The sequence below is a fragment of the Carcharodon carcharias genome, chromosome 6 (assembly GCF_017639515.1).
Source record: "Carcharodon carcharias isolate sCarCar2 chromosome 6, sCarCar2.pri, whole genome shotgun sequence".
NCBI classification, from domain to species: Eukaryota; Metazoa; Chordata; class Chondrichthyes; order Lamniformes; family Lamnidae; genus Carcharodon; species Carcharodon carcharias.
The window spans coordinates 169,342,169-169,359,901 of NC_054472.1; the positions used below are offsets into that span (position 1 = coordinate 169,342,169).

A 17,733-nucleotide genomic window follows, 5' to 3' on the forward strand; every position below is an offset into this window, starting at 1 on the left:
AAGGGGTCACCCATTTAAGACAGAGATGAGGGGGAATTGCTTCTCTCAGAGGGTGGTTAATCTGTGGAATTCTTTACTGCAGAGGGCTGTAGAAGCTGGGTTGTTAAGTATATTCAAGGCTGAGTTAGACAGATTTTTGATCAGTAAGGGAATCAAGGCCATGGCAAGAAAGTGGAGGTGAGGATTATCAGATCGGCTATGATCTCATTGAATGGCTGAGCAGAGTCGATGGGCCGAATGACCTACTTCTGCTCCTATGTCTTATGGCACAGATGTTAATCACTTGTACAGACTATTCACTATTTTCAATAAATTCCCAAGAATGTCTCCTTGCCTATGGCTCCTTGTTCTGGTGAGAAGTGTTCTTGTCACTCAGATGTGAAACTTTTCTGCACAAGATAAAGGCAAGTGCCTCATTCCAGGGCCTCTTCCCTGTGCAGCCTTTGGACCAAAGTGATGGTCCGGCCTCACACTCCCTGTAAATATTACCGATGCCTGCGCCTCAGCAGTGCTTGTTATTGCTGCCATAATGTAATGGGCAGGCGCCACAGAGTTCTCTCATTCTCTTTGTGTGCTCTCAGCACCTTTAAGGTGGAGTTGGCCCCCATCTCTTCAGCATCTATGACCACTAATGCTGTGGTCCTGAAGGTGGTGGAAGTGGACAAAGGCTCAGTTGCTTCTAAAGTTTCACGGCTGTGTCTCTATGATATGACCCTGATCATAGAGCGCAACTGAGCTGCCCTCAGCCAGACAGGAGTCAGACATTCTCAGAGATTGTGTGAAGATCAATGAAGTGTCCTCACTGCATGTCATTATCATCCTCCTGCAATCGAGTGACTATTAGGGGCTCCACTGTGTCTCCATGACAGGAGCGTTATCACAGAGGGTATTTGTCCTGCCATAAGCCAGACTGGAGTCAAACGTTCACAGATGCAATATTAGGATCTACTGGATCACCTCACTGCATGTCGTCATCATCATCTTCCACAAATCTAGCAGCTACGAGGGCTTCCGAGCATGCTTGCCTGTTCTAGCCAGTGCGATGGCCTCATCCCTGGCATTGTCGCCTCCGAGGATCTCCTCAACCTTGTGCCCATCGGCGTCCTCCTCATCGGAGGAGATCTCCAGTTCCTCCTCAGCCAACTCGTCTCCCATTGCAGCACCAAGTTGTAAAGGGTGCAGCAGACGACCACGATTCACAACATCCTCTGCGGACTGTATTGCAGGGCTCCACCAGACCAGTCCAGGCACCAGAGCCTCATTTCAGCACCCTGATGGTCCGCTCCACCAAGTTACAAGCTGCAGCATGAGCCTCATTATAGCGTCACTCTGCTGCAGTCTGAGGCCGCCACACGGGTGTCATCAGCCACGGCCTCTTCGGGTAGTCCTTGTCCCCAAGCAGCCAACCCTGCAGCTTATGTGGACCCTGTAAGGCTTCAGGGGTCTGTGACCAACTGAGAATATAGGAAATGTGTACACTCCCTGGAAACTGCAAACCTGCAGGATGCGTTTCTGGTGGTCATACACCAGCTGCACATTCAGCAAATGGAACCCCTTGCGGCTGATGTAGTTCACCGTGCGTTTCGATGGAGATCTGAGCGCCACATGTGTGCAGTCAATTGTACCCTGAACCTGTGGGAAACCCGAGATCTGGGCGAATCCAATCGCTCTTGCATCCTGGCTGTCCTGGTCCTGAGCAAAATGCACAAAGTTGTGTGTCCTCGCAAAGATGGCGTCCGTGACCTCATGGATGCATTTGTGGGTGGAGGCTTGTGAAATCCCACAGAGGTCTCCTGTGGAACCCAGAGGGAGCCACTGGTGAAAAAATTAAGCACCACAGTCACTTTGACAGCCACTGGCAGTGGTTGCCCTCCATGTTCCTGTGGTGCCAAATCCTGCAGTAACTGGCAGATGTGACCGACCAGTTCCCTAGACATGCGCAGTCTGTGGCAACACTGGTTCTCGGTCATCTGCAGGAATGAAAGGCGGCATCTATAGATCCTTCGGCGGCATGTGCGGAAGCCCCAGCCACCTTTTCTTCCTGAGGTTGCTGCTCCTGCCTCTGTGCAGCCAGGATCCTCAATCACGCTCTCCTCCTTCGGCCTTCGCTCTCTGTAGGCCATCAGGCATACAGCTAGTTCACCAGGCTCCATGGTCCTGAGGTACTCCTTGAAGGATGAAAGAGAGTGGTTAGCATGGGTGTACTATGGAGTTTTCCTGGTTAAGTGTGAAGGCCCCTTAATGCTTCCCGGAGAGTGCTGGCCACCACTTGGATGGCCAGAGATTAGTGCGCTGCATGTCTGCCTGCAACCACACCCACCTCCGCCCCAGTCCACCTGACCGATTGGCGACAGCTTTGCCCATTGGACTGCATGCTGTGCTCTCAGCTCAGGCACAGGCATTCTCCTAACCTGCACTGCAAAGCTGCACTGTTAGTTTGAACCATGGGGGAGACTGGTCCAAACCCAGATGCTGACATTGCAAGGGGCTTGTGAGCACTTCCACCAGTGACTGCTCCATGGCCAGCTTTCGCAAGGAGATTGTACAATGTGTGCAGTTGTCCAACTGTTCTGCTGTTCACTAAAGTGCTCATGGCTTTTTAATCTGTGCTGGGGGTGGGGGCGAAAAGCTCTGGAGCACTTGGTGGCACTTCGATGCCTCTGCGTTGCTTGATTGCACAGATAAGCTAGAATCCCGACTCCAGTCATATCAATGGGCTGCACTTGAACTGTCTCGGTTGCAGAGGAATGGTCACTTTATACAGGTCTCCCTAATGCGTGGCCATTTCCCTCACCCACCCTACTCCCCACCCTGAATGCTCGTGCACCATATTCAATGGCTGGGCTGCCCTTGCCCTACCCCCCATTCCCCCCCTACAGGATGCCTCAATGGCTAGGCTGCCCTTAACCTCGACCCCCCAAATGCCCCTCAAGCTCGAAGTCCAACAGGCGTCCCTCGCAAGCGCTGCACAATGTTACTGTGTACTCACCTCCCAGTTCCCCTCAAAGTGAAGGCCGCCAAGTGCACACCTTTTATGTGCTGTTGTGAAACATGTCGGTGTGCTTTCCCGCCAACATGGATGGACGATCCAGCGGGCGGGGGGGGGGGGGGGGGCGGTGGGGGAGATGGTTCTGGCGGGCTGCCCTAATAATGATATGCTGATGTATTACAATGAGGTTCCTGATGTCCGATGGTGGGAAACGGGGCCTGCTTTCGGCGGGTCTGAGTGGACAATCGCCAACTGGTTTCACGCCGCTGTGAAATCAATCACACCATATTGTCCACTCACACCACTGAACACACCCGACGCCGGTGGGCATGAAAAATTACACCCCTAGTTTCTAATCATTATCAGCTTCTTCAATCTGAGCAGTTCAGAGTCTGCACAGGTGCCAACAACCGATTCTAAATGGGCCGTTTCATTTAGTCATTCACGCATGCCTGAGGGAACTAATAATTGATAATATCTACTGATAGCCGTTGTCAAAGATCAAAAGGGTCATAAAGGTCGTACTTCTGAAAAGAGGATCACAAGAACAGCAAGTGGAGCCACGCCTTGTTGCTGCTTACCATACCTTGCATCCACTTTCAGGGTCATGACCCCAGTAGTTGGCCTCACAGCGTTCACATCTGGCCCCCTCAGTGTGTGGTGGGCAGATACACTGGCCAGAGTCCTCTGCACAGTTGTTCCGTGTGTGGGAACAGTCGCAAGCTGCAGCAAAAACACATTGAGATTCTGTAGGAGAGGGTTGTTCCACTCTGCATTTGTCAAAAATATTCATTAAACATATTATACTTCACTGTCCAGCACTAAATTCTGCGTGACCACTTATTTTCTGAGGATTTATACTATTCAGTGCAACAATATTCAGCACCATTAGTCCATAAATTGTGCTGTACAATATTATCACATGAAAGTTTAATGTATGCATATCGAATTTTTCTGTTTGATATTGTAACACGGCATTAGTGTCTTTATTTGAATAGGTATTAACCAGCTTAATTTAAATGATTTAATGCCTTTGTTAATATAGAGCAATTTCAGAAGAACGAACTAAGCATTTGTACAATAATGCCACACAGCCAGTTTCAGCTTATCTGTTAGAAGAAAACCAACCAAGCTCATCTGATGATGCAATGGGTAAGAGGCACTGACTGATATTGCAATGAACCATCCAGGTTTATAAACCCTAAGAAAGAAAGACTTGCATTCATAAAGCAACTTTCACAGCCATCAGATGTCTCAAAGCCCTTTACAGCCAATGGAGCAGTACTGAAATGTAGTCACTGCTATAATGTGGGAAAAGCGACAACCGGTAGGCCCACAGCAAGCTCCCACAAACAGCAACGTGATAATGACTCTGATGTTTTTCTGATGTCAGATAAATATTGGCCAGGGGCCCGGAATCACTCCTAGGCTCTTCTTCAAAATAGCACCGGGGATCTTTAATGTCCACCCGAGAGGGCAGGCGGTTTAATGCCTCATCCGAAAGACAGCGCCATGGGCAGTGCAGCAATCCTGCAGTACTGCATGGGAGTGTTAGCCTTGATTGTGTTTTTTTCAACCCATAACCTCTGACTCAGAGGCAAAAGGTGCTACTAACTGAACCAAGGCCGGCACAGAACCCTAGGCTATATTGTGTTACCTAACGCTTCAATGCCCCCAGTCTCGAAAAGAAATCAGCCAGTGTGTCAGCTCCTGATCACTCTCCCCCTGCAACCTTATTGGAAAGCTCTTGCGTATGTCAAGTGAGCACAAGGTTGGTCTCATGTTTGATGGGCGGTAGAGTGGAACAGTCTAACTGACTCCAGGCTCACACAGTAAAAAAGTGGAAGCTTCTGTGAGACACTACAGTGAAAGCAGCTACAAGGGAATTGTACTCCAGCAACAGAGGAGAAAGGGACAAAAATGAAAAAAGAGCCAAGAAAATTAGATCAATTTGGCTTTCAATTACTTGGCTTCTCTTTATGTGAGAATCTGCTCTGTGTTGCAGACAGGGAGTACACATTCCCATGCTTTGTAGATAACTGTGCAGAGTGTCTTTGGGGGTTTATACTCAATACTGTTATATTGATACCATGTCAGGGGTCGATATTGCTTTTTAAAATGAAGTTATGCCAACGCAATTGCTACTGAAAAGGGTGTTTACAAAGTATCGATTTCGAGGTGCACTTGTAAAAGTAGCGTAAACACTTACGTGTGCAGCCACCATCCTGGAATCCATAAAAACCGTGCGCGCAGTGGTCACACTTCTCTCCGCTCACCCCTGGCAAACAGCGACACTGCCCGTCATCGCTACAGTCCTCAGAGATTGAGCCCAATTGGCTGCAGTTGCAGGGAAGGCAGCCCAGTCCAGTGCTCAAGCCAAAATACCCATGCTGTTAGGCACAGTAAAAGCATTGGTTAGGCATCAGTGCAGAGGCCAAAGCAAATTGAACAATTCCCTAAAAGTATGCATTGTTCAGGCAAATGAGTAAGCGAGCTTAAAATTGCAAGTATCAGGCAGGTTAGCACTTTCCTCAGTAAAGATAATAAAAGCGACTTTTAATTTTAATTGATTTAAAAGCACATTATTTTCAGTATTTTTAACATTCTATTTTGGACATCTCAAAATCCAGGAGAAAATTTTTAAAAATGGACACCAAGAAACCCAGATAAATCAAAACAAAAAAAGTATTTTTCTTTGGCACATTGCTGTAACACACACTGCCTCCTAACTAAGCTGATTTGCAGGAAATAATAATAAACACTAATAACATGCTCGATACGTACATTAAATAGCACACACTCTTAGCCCAATGAATATTATTCACAGAACCACAGAATTTTACTGCAAAAAAGCAGCAATTGTGTCAGCGCTGATTAGATCAATTTAAAACCCATCTCATTACTCTTCTCTCCCTGACACCCTGTATTTTCCTCTGTTTGAAGTATTCATCTATTTTTGGCAAGTCTAAAGCCATCGTCTTTGACCCCTCCAAAAACTGAAGACCCACACCACTTATTTCAGCCCCCCATAATCACTATCTTAGGCTGAGCAATGCTGTTCGCACCTTCAGTGTACAGTCTGACCCAAAACTGAGCTACTGATCCTATATCCTATCCCATCACAGAGACTGTTTACTTCTACCTGCACACCTTCATCCACCTCCAGCCGAGTTAACCCATTTGCTGCTCGAACCATCATCCATGCTTTTGCAAGCTCCAGACTTGACTAGGCTAATGCTCTCCTTCCCAGCCTCCACATTCTATAAAAGTCAGCTCATCCAAAGCTCTAGTCCCTGTAATCCAATTTGAACAAAGTCTGATTCACTGATCAATCTTGATTTACTTTAGCACCGCTATCTTAATGCCTCCAATTTAAAAAGTCTCATCTTCGCATTTAAATCCTTTGATCACCCTTTCTAATATTTCCTTGGTGCATTGTCCATGGAAACGCCTCAAACAATCAGAGTCAACTTGCCAACCAATCAGCACCCTTTTCTCCGCAGAATACGTCTTTGCTCCCTTTGAAATTTGGCATTCTTGCATTTGTCCTGATGAGTGCAAGATGAAGAGCTTTGATAGCATGTCTCTCTTTTCAGCAAAACTCAGCTTCTAACATTTCCTTTGTTTCCTTGGCATCCAAAGTTTTGTTTGATTGCACCCCCTGGGAGGGTTCTCTGTAGAAAGGAGCTGCACATTGAGGTAAGTAGACACTGTTGTTTGTAACTCAAGGTGAACTATGCAGCTATTGACCTTAATACCACTTGAGAACCCAATATAAATGGGCTGATTAATGTTGGGGCTGTTTCTCAATTCATCAGATTTGAGCATGCAGATATCCCATGAGTAATGCACTGAAGCTGGTAGTCCTTGTGATGGCAGTTTTAAAATGGCTTCCATCCCACCAATCACAAACAACAGTGTACAGAGCTTCCAAATGTCCTGCAACATAGTACCATCTATTACTGGCTAGAGGAGCAGTCAGTACAACTTAATTCACACAGTGAAAACACACTACTTGAAACTTCACCTGTTGTGTTTGGCTAACTTGCTGCTTTGTCTCCCCCAGCTGGGATTCAAGGCTGTTTCTTTTGCTATTGTTTCTTCCCAGCAAAAAAACACACACAGATATGCTACTAGGAGGCAACTCTATAGATAACTGAAAAGGAGAAAATTGCAGCACTCTTGAGAAAGGACAGGGAAATAATGGGATAACTCATTCCAAAGAGCTGGCACAAGCACGATGACCTAAGCGCTGTATGATTCATTAACATATCTCTGTCCCCTTGCAGCAGGTGGAAGGGCCTCAATAAGATAAAACTATTTAAGTGTAGCTATTGGTTCTTTAGGTTTTTTCACTTATCCTGTGTGGCAGTACTTTAAAAATCTCAGTTACATAACTGAACTCAGGGGCCAGATGCAGAGGCATGTTTCAGTGTGTGAATTGCTACACTTTGATTTCATTTTTGGAGGAAATCCAATATTCCATCGCATCCCTGGCCCTGTGCCACTATCCCCTGGCCTTTCTGCAGGTCGAGAATGCAATACACACACCTATCCCCAGTAAGGTCGGGTTCCTAATTTTAAATGTGGGGTGAAAATTGGATTACCTCCCCCAAACCATTTTCATTTGGTGGTGCGGGTTTATCGATGTCCATTAGAAGCAAGCCAGGTTTGAGAGCTCGTGAATAAAATTGAAAGCCTGCTGAGGAGTTGGGAAGATTCTGAAAGGTAAACTTAAAATGTTTTCGCACCTTCAAATGTCGCTATTAGGTGTTACATTGTAATGTAGATGTCTTTTTAATGCAGCGATTCATCATAGGATTCTGACGTGCCCTTATACTCAACAGCATTGTGTAATTGTTCGCATTCATTACAGTACTTATCCAACGGAGAAAGTATCATAATGCAGTGAAAAATGTTATAAAATGTCCTGTGAGCTGTTGTACTGTGATTTAAATGCAGCTACAGCTCTGGCTGATTAAAAAAAAAACTGCTTTTGACTTTTGAAAAAAGTCTAACCACCTGCTCCTGTTGATTGATTGATAAGTACTTTGCTTTTAAATTGAAATGAACACCTTCTGTTCTTTCCATCTCAGGGAATAGTCTATTATTTGGACAGCTGTGGCTGGCATAAATGCTCAGCTGAGCTTCAAGTTCTAATGGATTTCAGCACATCAGGGATTCCATTCATCTGAGAATGAATTACAGTTTTAAGAGGTTGGAATTGTGATTGTGACTTTGATGTGGTTTCTGGTGTGTTGACATAAGCTAATAGGATTACAATTATTACAAGTTTTTCTTCACATGGCAGAATGCATTTTCTTGCTATCTCATTGTGTTTGATGGAGGCGATTGTGAGAGGTTTATTATTTTTTCTAAGGAATGTGAAATACATTCCATTGATATTGCATGAAATCTGACAACTGTATGTAGCTTTTTAAAATTCATCTACGGGAAGTGGGCGTCGCAGGTTAGGCCAGCAATTATTGCCCATCCCTAAGCGCCCTTACGATGGCGGTGGTGAGCTGCCATCTTGAACCTCTGCAGTGGATACTGGGTGAGTGGCTATGGAGGGGTTTTTGGGTAGTGGGGGTGTTGGGTGGAGGAGTGAGGTGGGTGAAGCTCATGGGGCCTTTGAACAATGTTAGAAGCAGTGTCGCTGCTGCAAGAACTGAGGTGGGGCCTTCTCACCAGCCCACCTCCACACCTGCACTCCTCCTGCACTGGTTCACGACTTATAAACTATACTGTGAACCCGAACTCTGCAGAAAAAGACAAGAATCCTGGGCCAAGTCGCGCATCAATCGGAAGTGCAGTTTGCACTTGGCCAAATGGCCCAAATTGTAAAACATGCTCTCAAGAGGAAAATCCAGCCCTAGGAGTCCGTTTCATGGAAAATTGCAGAAATGGACTATGCCTCATAGGTCCCTGTTGCAGCATTTCTGTTCCTTGTTTGAGGTGCCAGAAAGTACCTCGATAAAATGTGAAATGCGCTGACTTGTTCTTGACGTGATCACCATTAAATAAATTTTTAAAAATTAAATTAAACCCAGTGTCCCACATTATATGTGATTCTGCGATTGGACAATATTTGCTAAATAATCCTCAGTGTGCTAAGAATTATGTTGACAACCAATTTAAGATTGTCAGTTAGGCTAGCAGTGTGGTGTGTTGGCGTGTACTGTAAACTACATATATTAATACACAGGGCCCTGTTCTTCGCAGGCAGAAAGATCATGCATATACATTGCACCTGTTTTAGCTAAACAAAATAAGTGGCAGCCATTCGCCGGATCATTCCTTAGGGCAATGTCTTGACCAATCAGGGTCAAGCAATTTCCAATAATCCTCGACAGTTGACTGACAATCACCATCAGCTGGTGCATTCTCCATGTCAACGCCTCTACCTATCAGTCTATGTGACAACAAATCTGCACTCTCTTCCCATAGTGTAAGTTGTTGTTGCCTTTATGTTTGATATTCTTGTGAATTGTCCTGATAAGTGCAAGACAAAAAACTTCAACAAAAAAAATGTCTCCTTTGTTCAACAATATTCAAGTTCTGTGCCATCAAACGACTACTCAAAACAATTAAATTACAAATAGAAATCCTTCACTCTCGCTCTATTCCTAGACATCGGGGAATGCCAAATAGATTTTAAAAAAAGAGAAGAAACAAAAGTAAAACATTGACTCCCTAGTGTACACTATGAGAAGGCAATGGGTGTGTGAGAATGATTACCAAATATTATAGAGCTTGGGAAAGATGCTGAGCTTCGCTTTCAGAATTATCACATCTAAACTCCTAAATAAGATTACAGCCACAAAATCCCTCTGAGGTATCTATTGTTTTTTTTCTGTATTTGAATACTTCAGGTGAATAAATGCCTTACGACCATGTCTGATGAGCCTTACTTAGGTTGTCTGAAGGCAAGTCAAAATGTCTCATTGTTAAATCAGATCAGTTCCATGATTGGAATTTAAATACAAAAAAAAACATTCTAACCTCAGGGCAGTGTTAAAGATGGCTCAGCTATAACCTCAGGCTGCAAAGTATAATGTGAATTAGATTCTTTTGTTGTGATATAAAGGTCTAGGCATCTGGCTTTTATTTAAGCAATAGAGATATTATCCCACGTTAAGGCTTGCTCGTGGATTTAAACTCGCACAGAGCCAGCCGACGGAGTTAAGAGATTGCCCAGCAAGCAGCCTGTCAGTTCCCACTACTTGCTCAGATGCCATGACTTAACAAATATACAGGAAATACTTTGCTGACCTATAATGAAGCCCCCTGTCTTATGAAATGCTTTGGTATAAGCATTTGGGGTGTAGCACAACTGATTGTTAAAAAGCTCACCATGAGCCCTAAGTACTTACCAAACACTGGTCACACTTCTGTCCCAGCGCATTGGGCTTGCACTGGCAATGACCAGTCTTGGAGTCACATGCCTTACTGAAGGAACCATTCACATTACAGTCACAAGCTGAAATACAAAAAGGTAAAACCAGAAATGAACCAGGTGCTGACCCAAAGGCAGGGCAACAACACATGTAATCTGGATGGAGATAAGGCTTCTTGCAGCTTGTTTCCTTTGCCAGTAGATGGCACTAGATATTAACTGGCCATTCCAACTGGGACACTGACAGGGTTTTGCTTCTGCAGATTGTTAAATCTAATTTTATACCTATAAATCCCAGCAAATATATCAGGCTAACAGGCAGCTGGTTTTCTGTTCAGTCAACAGGCTTCTACAAAAGAGTTGTCAAATAGCCATTAGTCCCCACACAAAATGCTATGCTCCTTACAAGCGGGTGAGATTGGGCTTTTAGTATTTCAATTAGAGTCAGTGTAATGGTTTATCTTTCAATCTTCAAATCTGGGGAAAGCGCTGGGCTCTTTTACAGCTTCTTTTATTTCACTCAATTCCCTCAGATTCTCACTGATAATATCTCCCTGCGGTGAGGATAAATAGACAACAAGGAAGAATACCAGCATTTTGCGACTGTAAAATGTCTGATCTGCTAATGAGTTCTCATCAAGAATGATCAAAATTCAAATTTTACAATTGAAAGGCCGCCGACCTGAAGTGTTACCTGTGGCTGGAATTCTCCAGCCCCTCGAGCCGATGGGATCTTCCTGTGCTGCCGACGTGAACGGAAGTCAATGGCTCACTGACCCTGCCATGGTGGGGGGAGCACACCGGGGGCGGGGCTGGAAAATTCCAGCCTCGGTTTCCTCTTCACAGACACCGCTGGATCTGCTGAGTATTCCTGGCATTTTCAGGTTCCTCCCCACCCACCCCACCCCGTTTCCCAGCATCCGCAGTATTTTGCTCTTGTACAACGTGACCATCGCCAATTCTGGGATGGTAAAGGATCTTCTGGCATGGCAGGCTAAGTAAGGTTGCATAGTGGCCATTTACTGAGGCGGTAGGCGGGCCAACCAAGACCGGAAAACGAGGTCTGAGGTGCGAGCGCACGGGCCAATAACAGGAAGTGCACAGGACGCCATCCTGGTAAAGGGATTTGCACACTCATGTCTAACAACCATTGGCAGCGAGGCGGTGACATGAATGACCCATGTGTTGCTGAATCGAAGCCACTGTTGTCATTTTGCAACTCCACGATCCAGCCAATGACCTGTCTCAATCACATACAGCCGAAACGACAGGAAAGCGAATGTGGGATTCTCCGCCACTGCTACATTACAGGACCATGAGGAACTTACGCCAAATGCTGGATTATTTGTTCTGGCTTCTGGTGCAAGTTTTCTTGGTGGCTTCCCATACTTGGCACTCTTGCATTTTCAACCATTCTTGAATTTGTTATAATCTCACACATACAATAAATTATTTTAGTACCCAGGGAATGAGCCGTGCCAGTTAATCAAAAATGCTGGCTAATGAGGAGTTACATTACTCCGGACACAAGGCAAGGTGCTGCTCTGTCTTTGAGGGGATCAGGGAAGAGGGGAAGCAGCTAGGCAGTCAAGAGCCCCAGCACAGCAGGACATCACAGTAAAGCCACCACAACTGAAGACCAAGCTGTCACCGTGACTGACACCACAATGCTTTTTAAAAAAAAATTGAGCTGTCAGTTTGACTGACAGTTGCTTTGAGCGGTACATCTTTGTTCAGGTACAATAACCAAAGCTTACCCAACAATTTAATAATTTCAATGTGAAGCCAAAGAACAATTTCTGCAGATTTGCAATCTACTGTTATTATGATTTTTAAAAAAAAATGCATTATCTGAACACTGAAAATGACCTGCTTTTAACAAACATCACCCTGTCGGAAATTCCGGTTACTGGAGAATTGGGGATGGTACAGTGCCGGATAACACAAAGTTTACTGTAATATCTCCTCATGTGCCTCAATTATATATTTTGTTTTACAATGCTACTGTGAAGCGCCTTTGGACATTTTACTGTCTTAAAGGTGCTAGATAAATGCAAGTTTGTTGTTCTTCTTCTTCCTGTTAATACAACAGCAAGTTCACAAAGGAATTCCACCACTTCTTTCAGCCACAATGCACCTCCCCTTTAAGAGGTGCAGGCTACCTTTAAGCACTGCTCGCCACCCGTGATATAAGGCCCCCTGCTGATGTGTGCAGCATGAGTCGTGCTAGTGGAACGCAGCACTCACGTAAAACAGCAGACAGCACCAATTTAACACATTGCCTGCATGGCAAAGGAACAGTTCACCCTAAGCGCTATCAAGCACCCATTTTTGAGGCTTATCCAATCTATAACCCTCTTGAATGCAGAGGTCAGTGTTTAACTCCTAATCTGAAGAATGGGGTAAGAGGAACAAGTTCTTTACGTAGTCTGCTATCATATTTCTAAGATATCTCACAATGTATTTCTTGGATTGTGATAGTCAAGTTTGCACAGCAAGATACCCCCGACAGCAAACGAGATGAATTATCAGCAATCTAGCTTTGGTCGTGTTGGGTAGGCAGACATTTTTTTTTTATTCGTTCATGGGATGGTGGCGCCACAGGCTAGGCCAGCATTTATTGCCCATCCCAAATTGCCCCTTCAGAGTCAACCACATCTGGGGTCACAGGGAAGGACAGCAGGTTTCTTTCCCTGAACCAGGTGGACTTTTTTTTACAAGGTTAGAAACATAAAAAGTAGGAGCAGGAGTAAACCATTCAGTCCTTCGAGCCTGCTCTGCCACTCATTATGATCATGGCTGATCATCCAATTCAACAGCCTGCTCTCGCTTTCTCCCCATATCTTATGATCCCTTTTGCCCCAAGGGCTATATCTAACTCCTTCTTGGAAACATACAACCTTTTCGTACAATACAAACATACAATGTTTTGGCCTCAACTACTTTCTGTGGTAACGAATTCGACAGGCTCACCACTCTCTGGGTGAAGAGATTTCTCCTCATCTCTGTCCTAAATGACCTACCCCGTATCCTCAGACTGTGACCTCTGGTTCTCGACTCCACCACCATCGGGAACATCCTTCCTGCATCTACCCTGTCTAGTCCTGTTAGAATTTTATAGGTTTCTGTGAGATCCCCTCACATTCTTCTGAACTCCAGTAGATATAATCCTGACTGACTCAATCTCTCCTCATATGTCAGTCCTGCCATCCCAATAGATCAGTCAGGTAAACCTTCATCGCACTCCCTCTATAGCAAGAACATCCTTCCTCAGATAAGGAGACCAAAACTGCACACAATATTCCAGGTGTGGTCTCACCAAGGCCCTGTACAATTGCGGCAAGACATCCCTGCTCCTGTACTCGCATCCTCTGGCTATGAAGGCCAACATACCATTTGTCTTCTTTACAACCTGCTGCACCTTCATGCTTACCTTCAGCAACTGGCGTATGAGGACACCCAGGTCTCGTTGCACATTCCCCTCTCTCAATTTATAGCCATTCAGATAATAATCTGCCTTCCTGTTTTTGCTACCAAAGTGTATAACCTCACATTTATCCACATTATACTGCATCTGCCATGCATTTGCCCACTCACCCAGCTTGTCCAAATCACACTGAAGCATCTCTGCATCCTCCTCACAGCTCACCCTCCCACCGAGTTTTGTGTCATCTGCAAATCTGGAGAAATTACATTTAGTTCCCTCATCTAAATCATTAATAGACTTTTAATTCCAAAGTTTTGATTAAATCTGCCAAGGCAGGATTTGAACCCTGTCCCCACAGGATTACCCTGGGCCTCTGGATTACTAGTCTGGTGATAATACCACCACCTCCCCGTTAGCAGTAATCTGGTTTTGGTGGTGTTGGGCAGGCGGACTGCTTTCTATTCTTTAGAAAGCGCTATGGGAATTTTACATGCACTTGAACAGGCAGACATGGCCCCAGTTAAAGATCACAGCTGAAGGGTACCTTTGATAATACAACACTCCCTTATTACTGAAGTGGATCTTTAAATTATGTACATAAAGGCAGAGTGAGAATTGGATTGGGAGTCTCTTCCTGCTTGTCATTTTCATTGCTTCCTATTATATTCTGGCCAGTCAAGACTCATCGGCCTAGACCTAGATCGAATGAGGACCATCAGGAAGTAGAATAGTGCCCAACTTTTGTGGAGGGGGCAGGACATGGGCAGCTTGGGAAGACAGTTTTCAGGGAAACGGGCAGAGAAGTGCAGCGCACAAGTGGGGTGGCAAACAGTGAGTAACCGTCACTGTCTAAGCCACACATTGGTTACTCAATTTACATAAATGATTCTTGATTCATTGGGAATCACAAGGATATACACTCTGATATTTTATTCATTTTTAGCGACTTACGCATTCAAGTGACTAAAGGGAAGCTAGATAAGTTCATGAGGGAGAAAAGGGATCGAAGGCTATCCTGGGAGGGTTAGATAATGTAGAGTTGAAGGAGGCTTGTGAGGAGTCTAAATACCGGTACAAATCAGTTGGGTAGAATGGCCTGTTTCTGTGCTGCAAACTTCTATGTAATTCCTGCCTGTTGTGAGTTGCAATAAATCTAGGGAGCTGAATACCTTATGGAATCAGCCTTGTGTTCCTTTATGACAGCTGGCGTGACAGTTGCGTGTGTACAGCACATCTGTCATTGTGTTGCATGCTGGCTGAGAAATGAAGGTGGGTTTCAGGAGGGCGGAAGTGCAGTGATACAGTGTGCTCAGCGAGCTCACATTTTAAACAGGGCCTGGGAAGTTTTTTTCTTAAAACAACTTCTGTTTTTAGTTTATGGCGGATGTATTTTAGCTGCCATATCTGGCAGTGATACTCCTTGCCTTCATTCCATGCACTATGCATGTGCATAACAGAGTTCAACCTCGTGGCTTATGGACAGCTCAGGGGACGCGTTTGCTGGACGACATCATTATTTGGTTGCACCACGATGACTGCATATCGCATCAACATCAGGGCTGTCAACAGGAGGAAATCCCAGACGTGCAGTTTTTACTCTGCAGCCAGCCACAAACAGATGCTGCTGAGCATTTCTCCCCAACACCATAAAAATGATAAAACGGAAAGGCTCTCGCTCACCATGAAAGGATGCTTCCCTGCTCTATCTTTCACTGGATGTCTTCTCAGTATGTGTTGAGTGCATTCTAGCCAGGCATCAAGTTTCAACAAAGCTTTTGTTTCTCCTTTGCCCCACTAGCTGTTTGTCTTGTACCATAACTGAGATGAGGAGAAATTTCTTCACCCAGAGAGTGGTGTGCCTGTGGAATTCGCTCCCACAGAAAGTAGTTGAGGCCAAAACATTGTATGTTTCCAAGAAGGAGTTAGATATAGCTCTTGGGGCGAAAGGAATCAAAAGTAATGGGGAGAAAGCGGGAGTAGGTTATTGAGTTGGATAATCAGCCATGATCATAATGAACGGCGGAGTAGGCTCGAAGGGCTGAATGGCCTACTCATGCTCCTATTTTCTATGTTTCTATGTATGTTTCTATAACGCTTCTTGCCATGTAATTGCTCCAGCCCTGCACCCTATCACAGGCCTCTCCCTTTTATTTGCTCCTCTCCTTAGCTCTGTCGTCGCTTTAAAGAAGATTAAAGCTCCAGCATCTCCCAGTTCAGCTGAAAGGTCATTGAAATGAAGCGTTCATATGGAAAAGGTCCAAATCAGGACGACTTGATTAATATTTGTTAAGGGACCCTAGTTATCGGGACTGTTTCTTTAACTTTGGAAAAGCTATAGGTTACAAGGGAGGACGATTATAAATATCAGGTATTCGCCTAAACATTGGGCTGAATTTTAACCCCCTCACTCCTCCCGGGACTGGACGGCAGGCAGTCTCTTAAATTGGGCACTTTGACAGCAGCACCATGCCCATTGCCTGCCCACCCCAGACCTCACTCGGATATTTTACTAATTACTGACCACCTAAGGGCCGCTTCCTACCCTGCTGGGATTTTTCCCATGGTTGGGAAGGCCCCACCCCAAGTGTCTAAGTTGCCCAGATAAAGTCAGGCAGCCTTGCGGTTTGGCTGGTGGGGGTGATGGTGGTGGGGGTGGTGGTGGTGGTGGTGGTGGTGGTGGGGGTGGGGGGGGGGGGGGGGGGGGGGGGGGGGTTGGAAGGAGGGTCTGCCCACCAAGATATTTCCCACTGAACCACCCCGCCACCCCATGTTTCTGCTCCCTCCCGCTCTGTTAACCCCGGCCTCCACCTCTTCTGGAGTGCCTGCAGTTCCAGCTGTGGCCACCAATCCCGGAAGTGGGGCTTCCTCTCCGATGGGAATGGAAGTCCTGCCTCAAGCCAATCAAAGGCCCGACAGCCGTTAAACGGCTGCGGGGCAAACGTTCAAGTGCGGGCGGGCTCGTCCCTGACTTTTGTGCCCTGGGGGTGGGGACCATTCAGCCCATTAACTCTTGTTTCTCACTCCACAGATGCTGCCTGATCTGCTGAGTTCTTCCAGCACTTTCTGTCTGTATTTCAGAACTGCAGAGTCTGCAGTATTTTGCAAGTTGGATTGGTAACTTTATTTCTTTGTCCAGCCGGAGCAGGGGTGGGGGGGCAGTTCTAAGTGTCCTGTCCTCTGTTTTCTTCAGTGAAAATATTTATTTCTTTTAAATCGGCCTTTCTTTTTGGTGACCTCCTCTCCTCATGCTGCTGCGAACGTCAAATATTCCTGTCACTGATTTGCCTCTCTGAACGACACAACCTTTCTGCCTGGGAACACTCCCTGCTGGCGAGAGCATGTACACCGAGGTACACCCAACTCAGCACAGGATTAAGCAGCTCTGCACTGCCAGAAACAGGACCCTGCATATAGAGTCATACAGCAAAGAAACAGGCCCTTCGGCCCATCGTATATACTTATATAGCCAGATAAACACTGTGGCTACAAGACCAGGTCAGAGATTAGGAATCCTGCAGCGAGTATCCCACCTCTTGACTCCCCAAAGCCTGTCTAGCATCTACAAGGCACAATTCTGAAGTGTGATGGAATACTCCCCACTTGCCTGGATTAGTGCAGTTCAAGAAGCTTGACACCATCCAGGACAAAGCAACCCAACTGATTGGCATCTCATTCACAAACATTCACTCCCTCCACAAACTAACGCACGGTGACATCAGTGTGTACCATCTACAAGATGGACTGCAGGAACTCACCAAACCTCCTTCGACAGCACCTTCCAAACCCATGACCACTACCATCTAGAAGGCCAAGGGCAGCAGATAGATGGGTACATCACCACCTGGAATTTCCCCTCCAAGCCACTCAATATCATGACTTGGAAATATATCACCGTTCCTTCACTGTCACTGGGTCAAA

At 45.6% G+C, this 17,733-nt stretch overlaps 1 protein-coding gene across 1 annotated transcript in view; it reads right to left on the reverse strand.

Annotated features, from left to right (window-relative positions):
• Nucleotides 1–17,733, reverse strand: part of lama1 (laminin, alpha 1) — a 302,752-nt gene that overhangs the window by 151,394 nt on the left and 133,625 nt on the right. The window contains exons 20-22 of the mRNA XM_041189309.1: nt 10,366–10,472; nt 5,199–5,379; nt 3,576–3,712 (exon numbers count right to left, since the gene is read on the reverse strand). Coding sequence (XP_041045243.1) covers nt 3,576–3,712; nt 5,199–5,379; nt 10,366–10,472 — 425 coding nt within the window. The remainder of the gene's footprint in view (nt 1–3,575; nt 3,713–5,198; nt 5,380–10,365; nt 10,473–17,733) is intronic.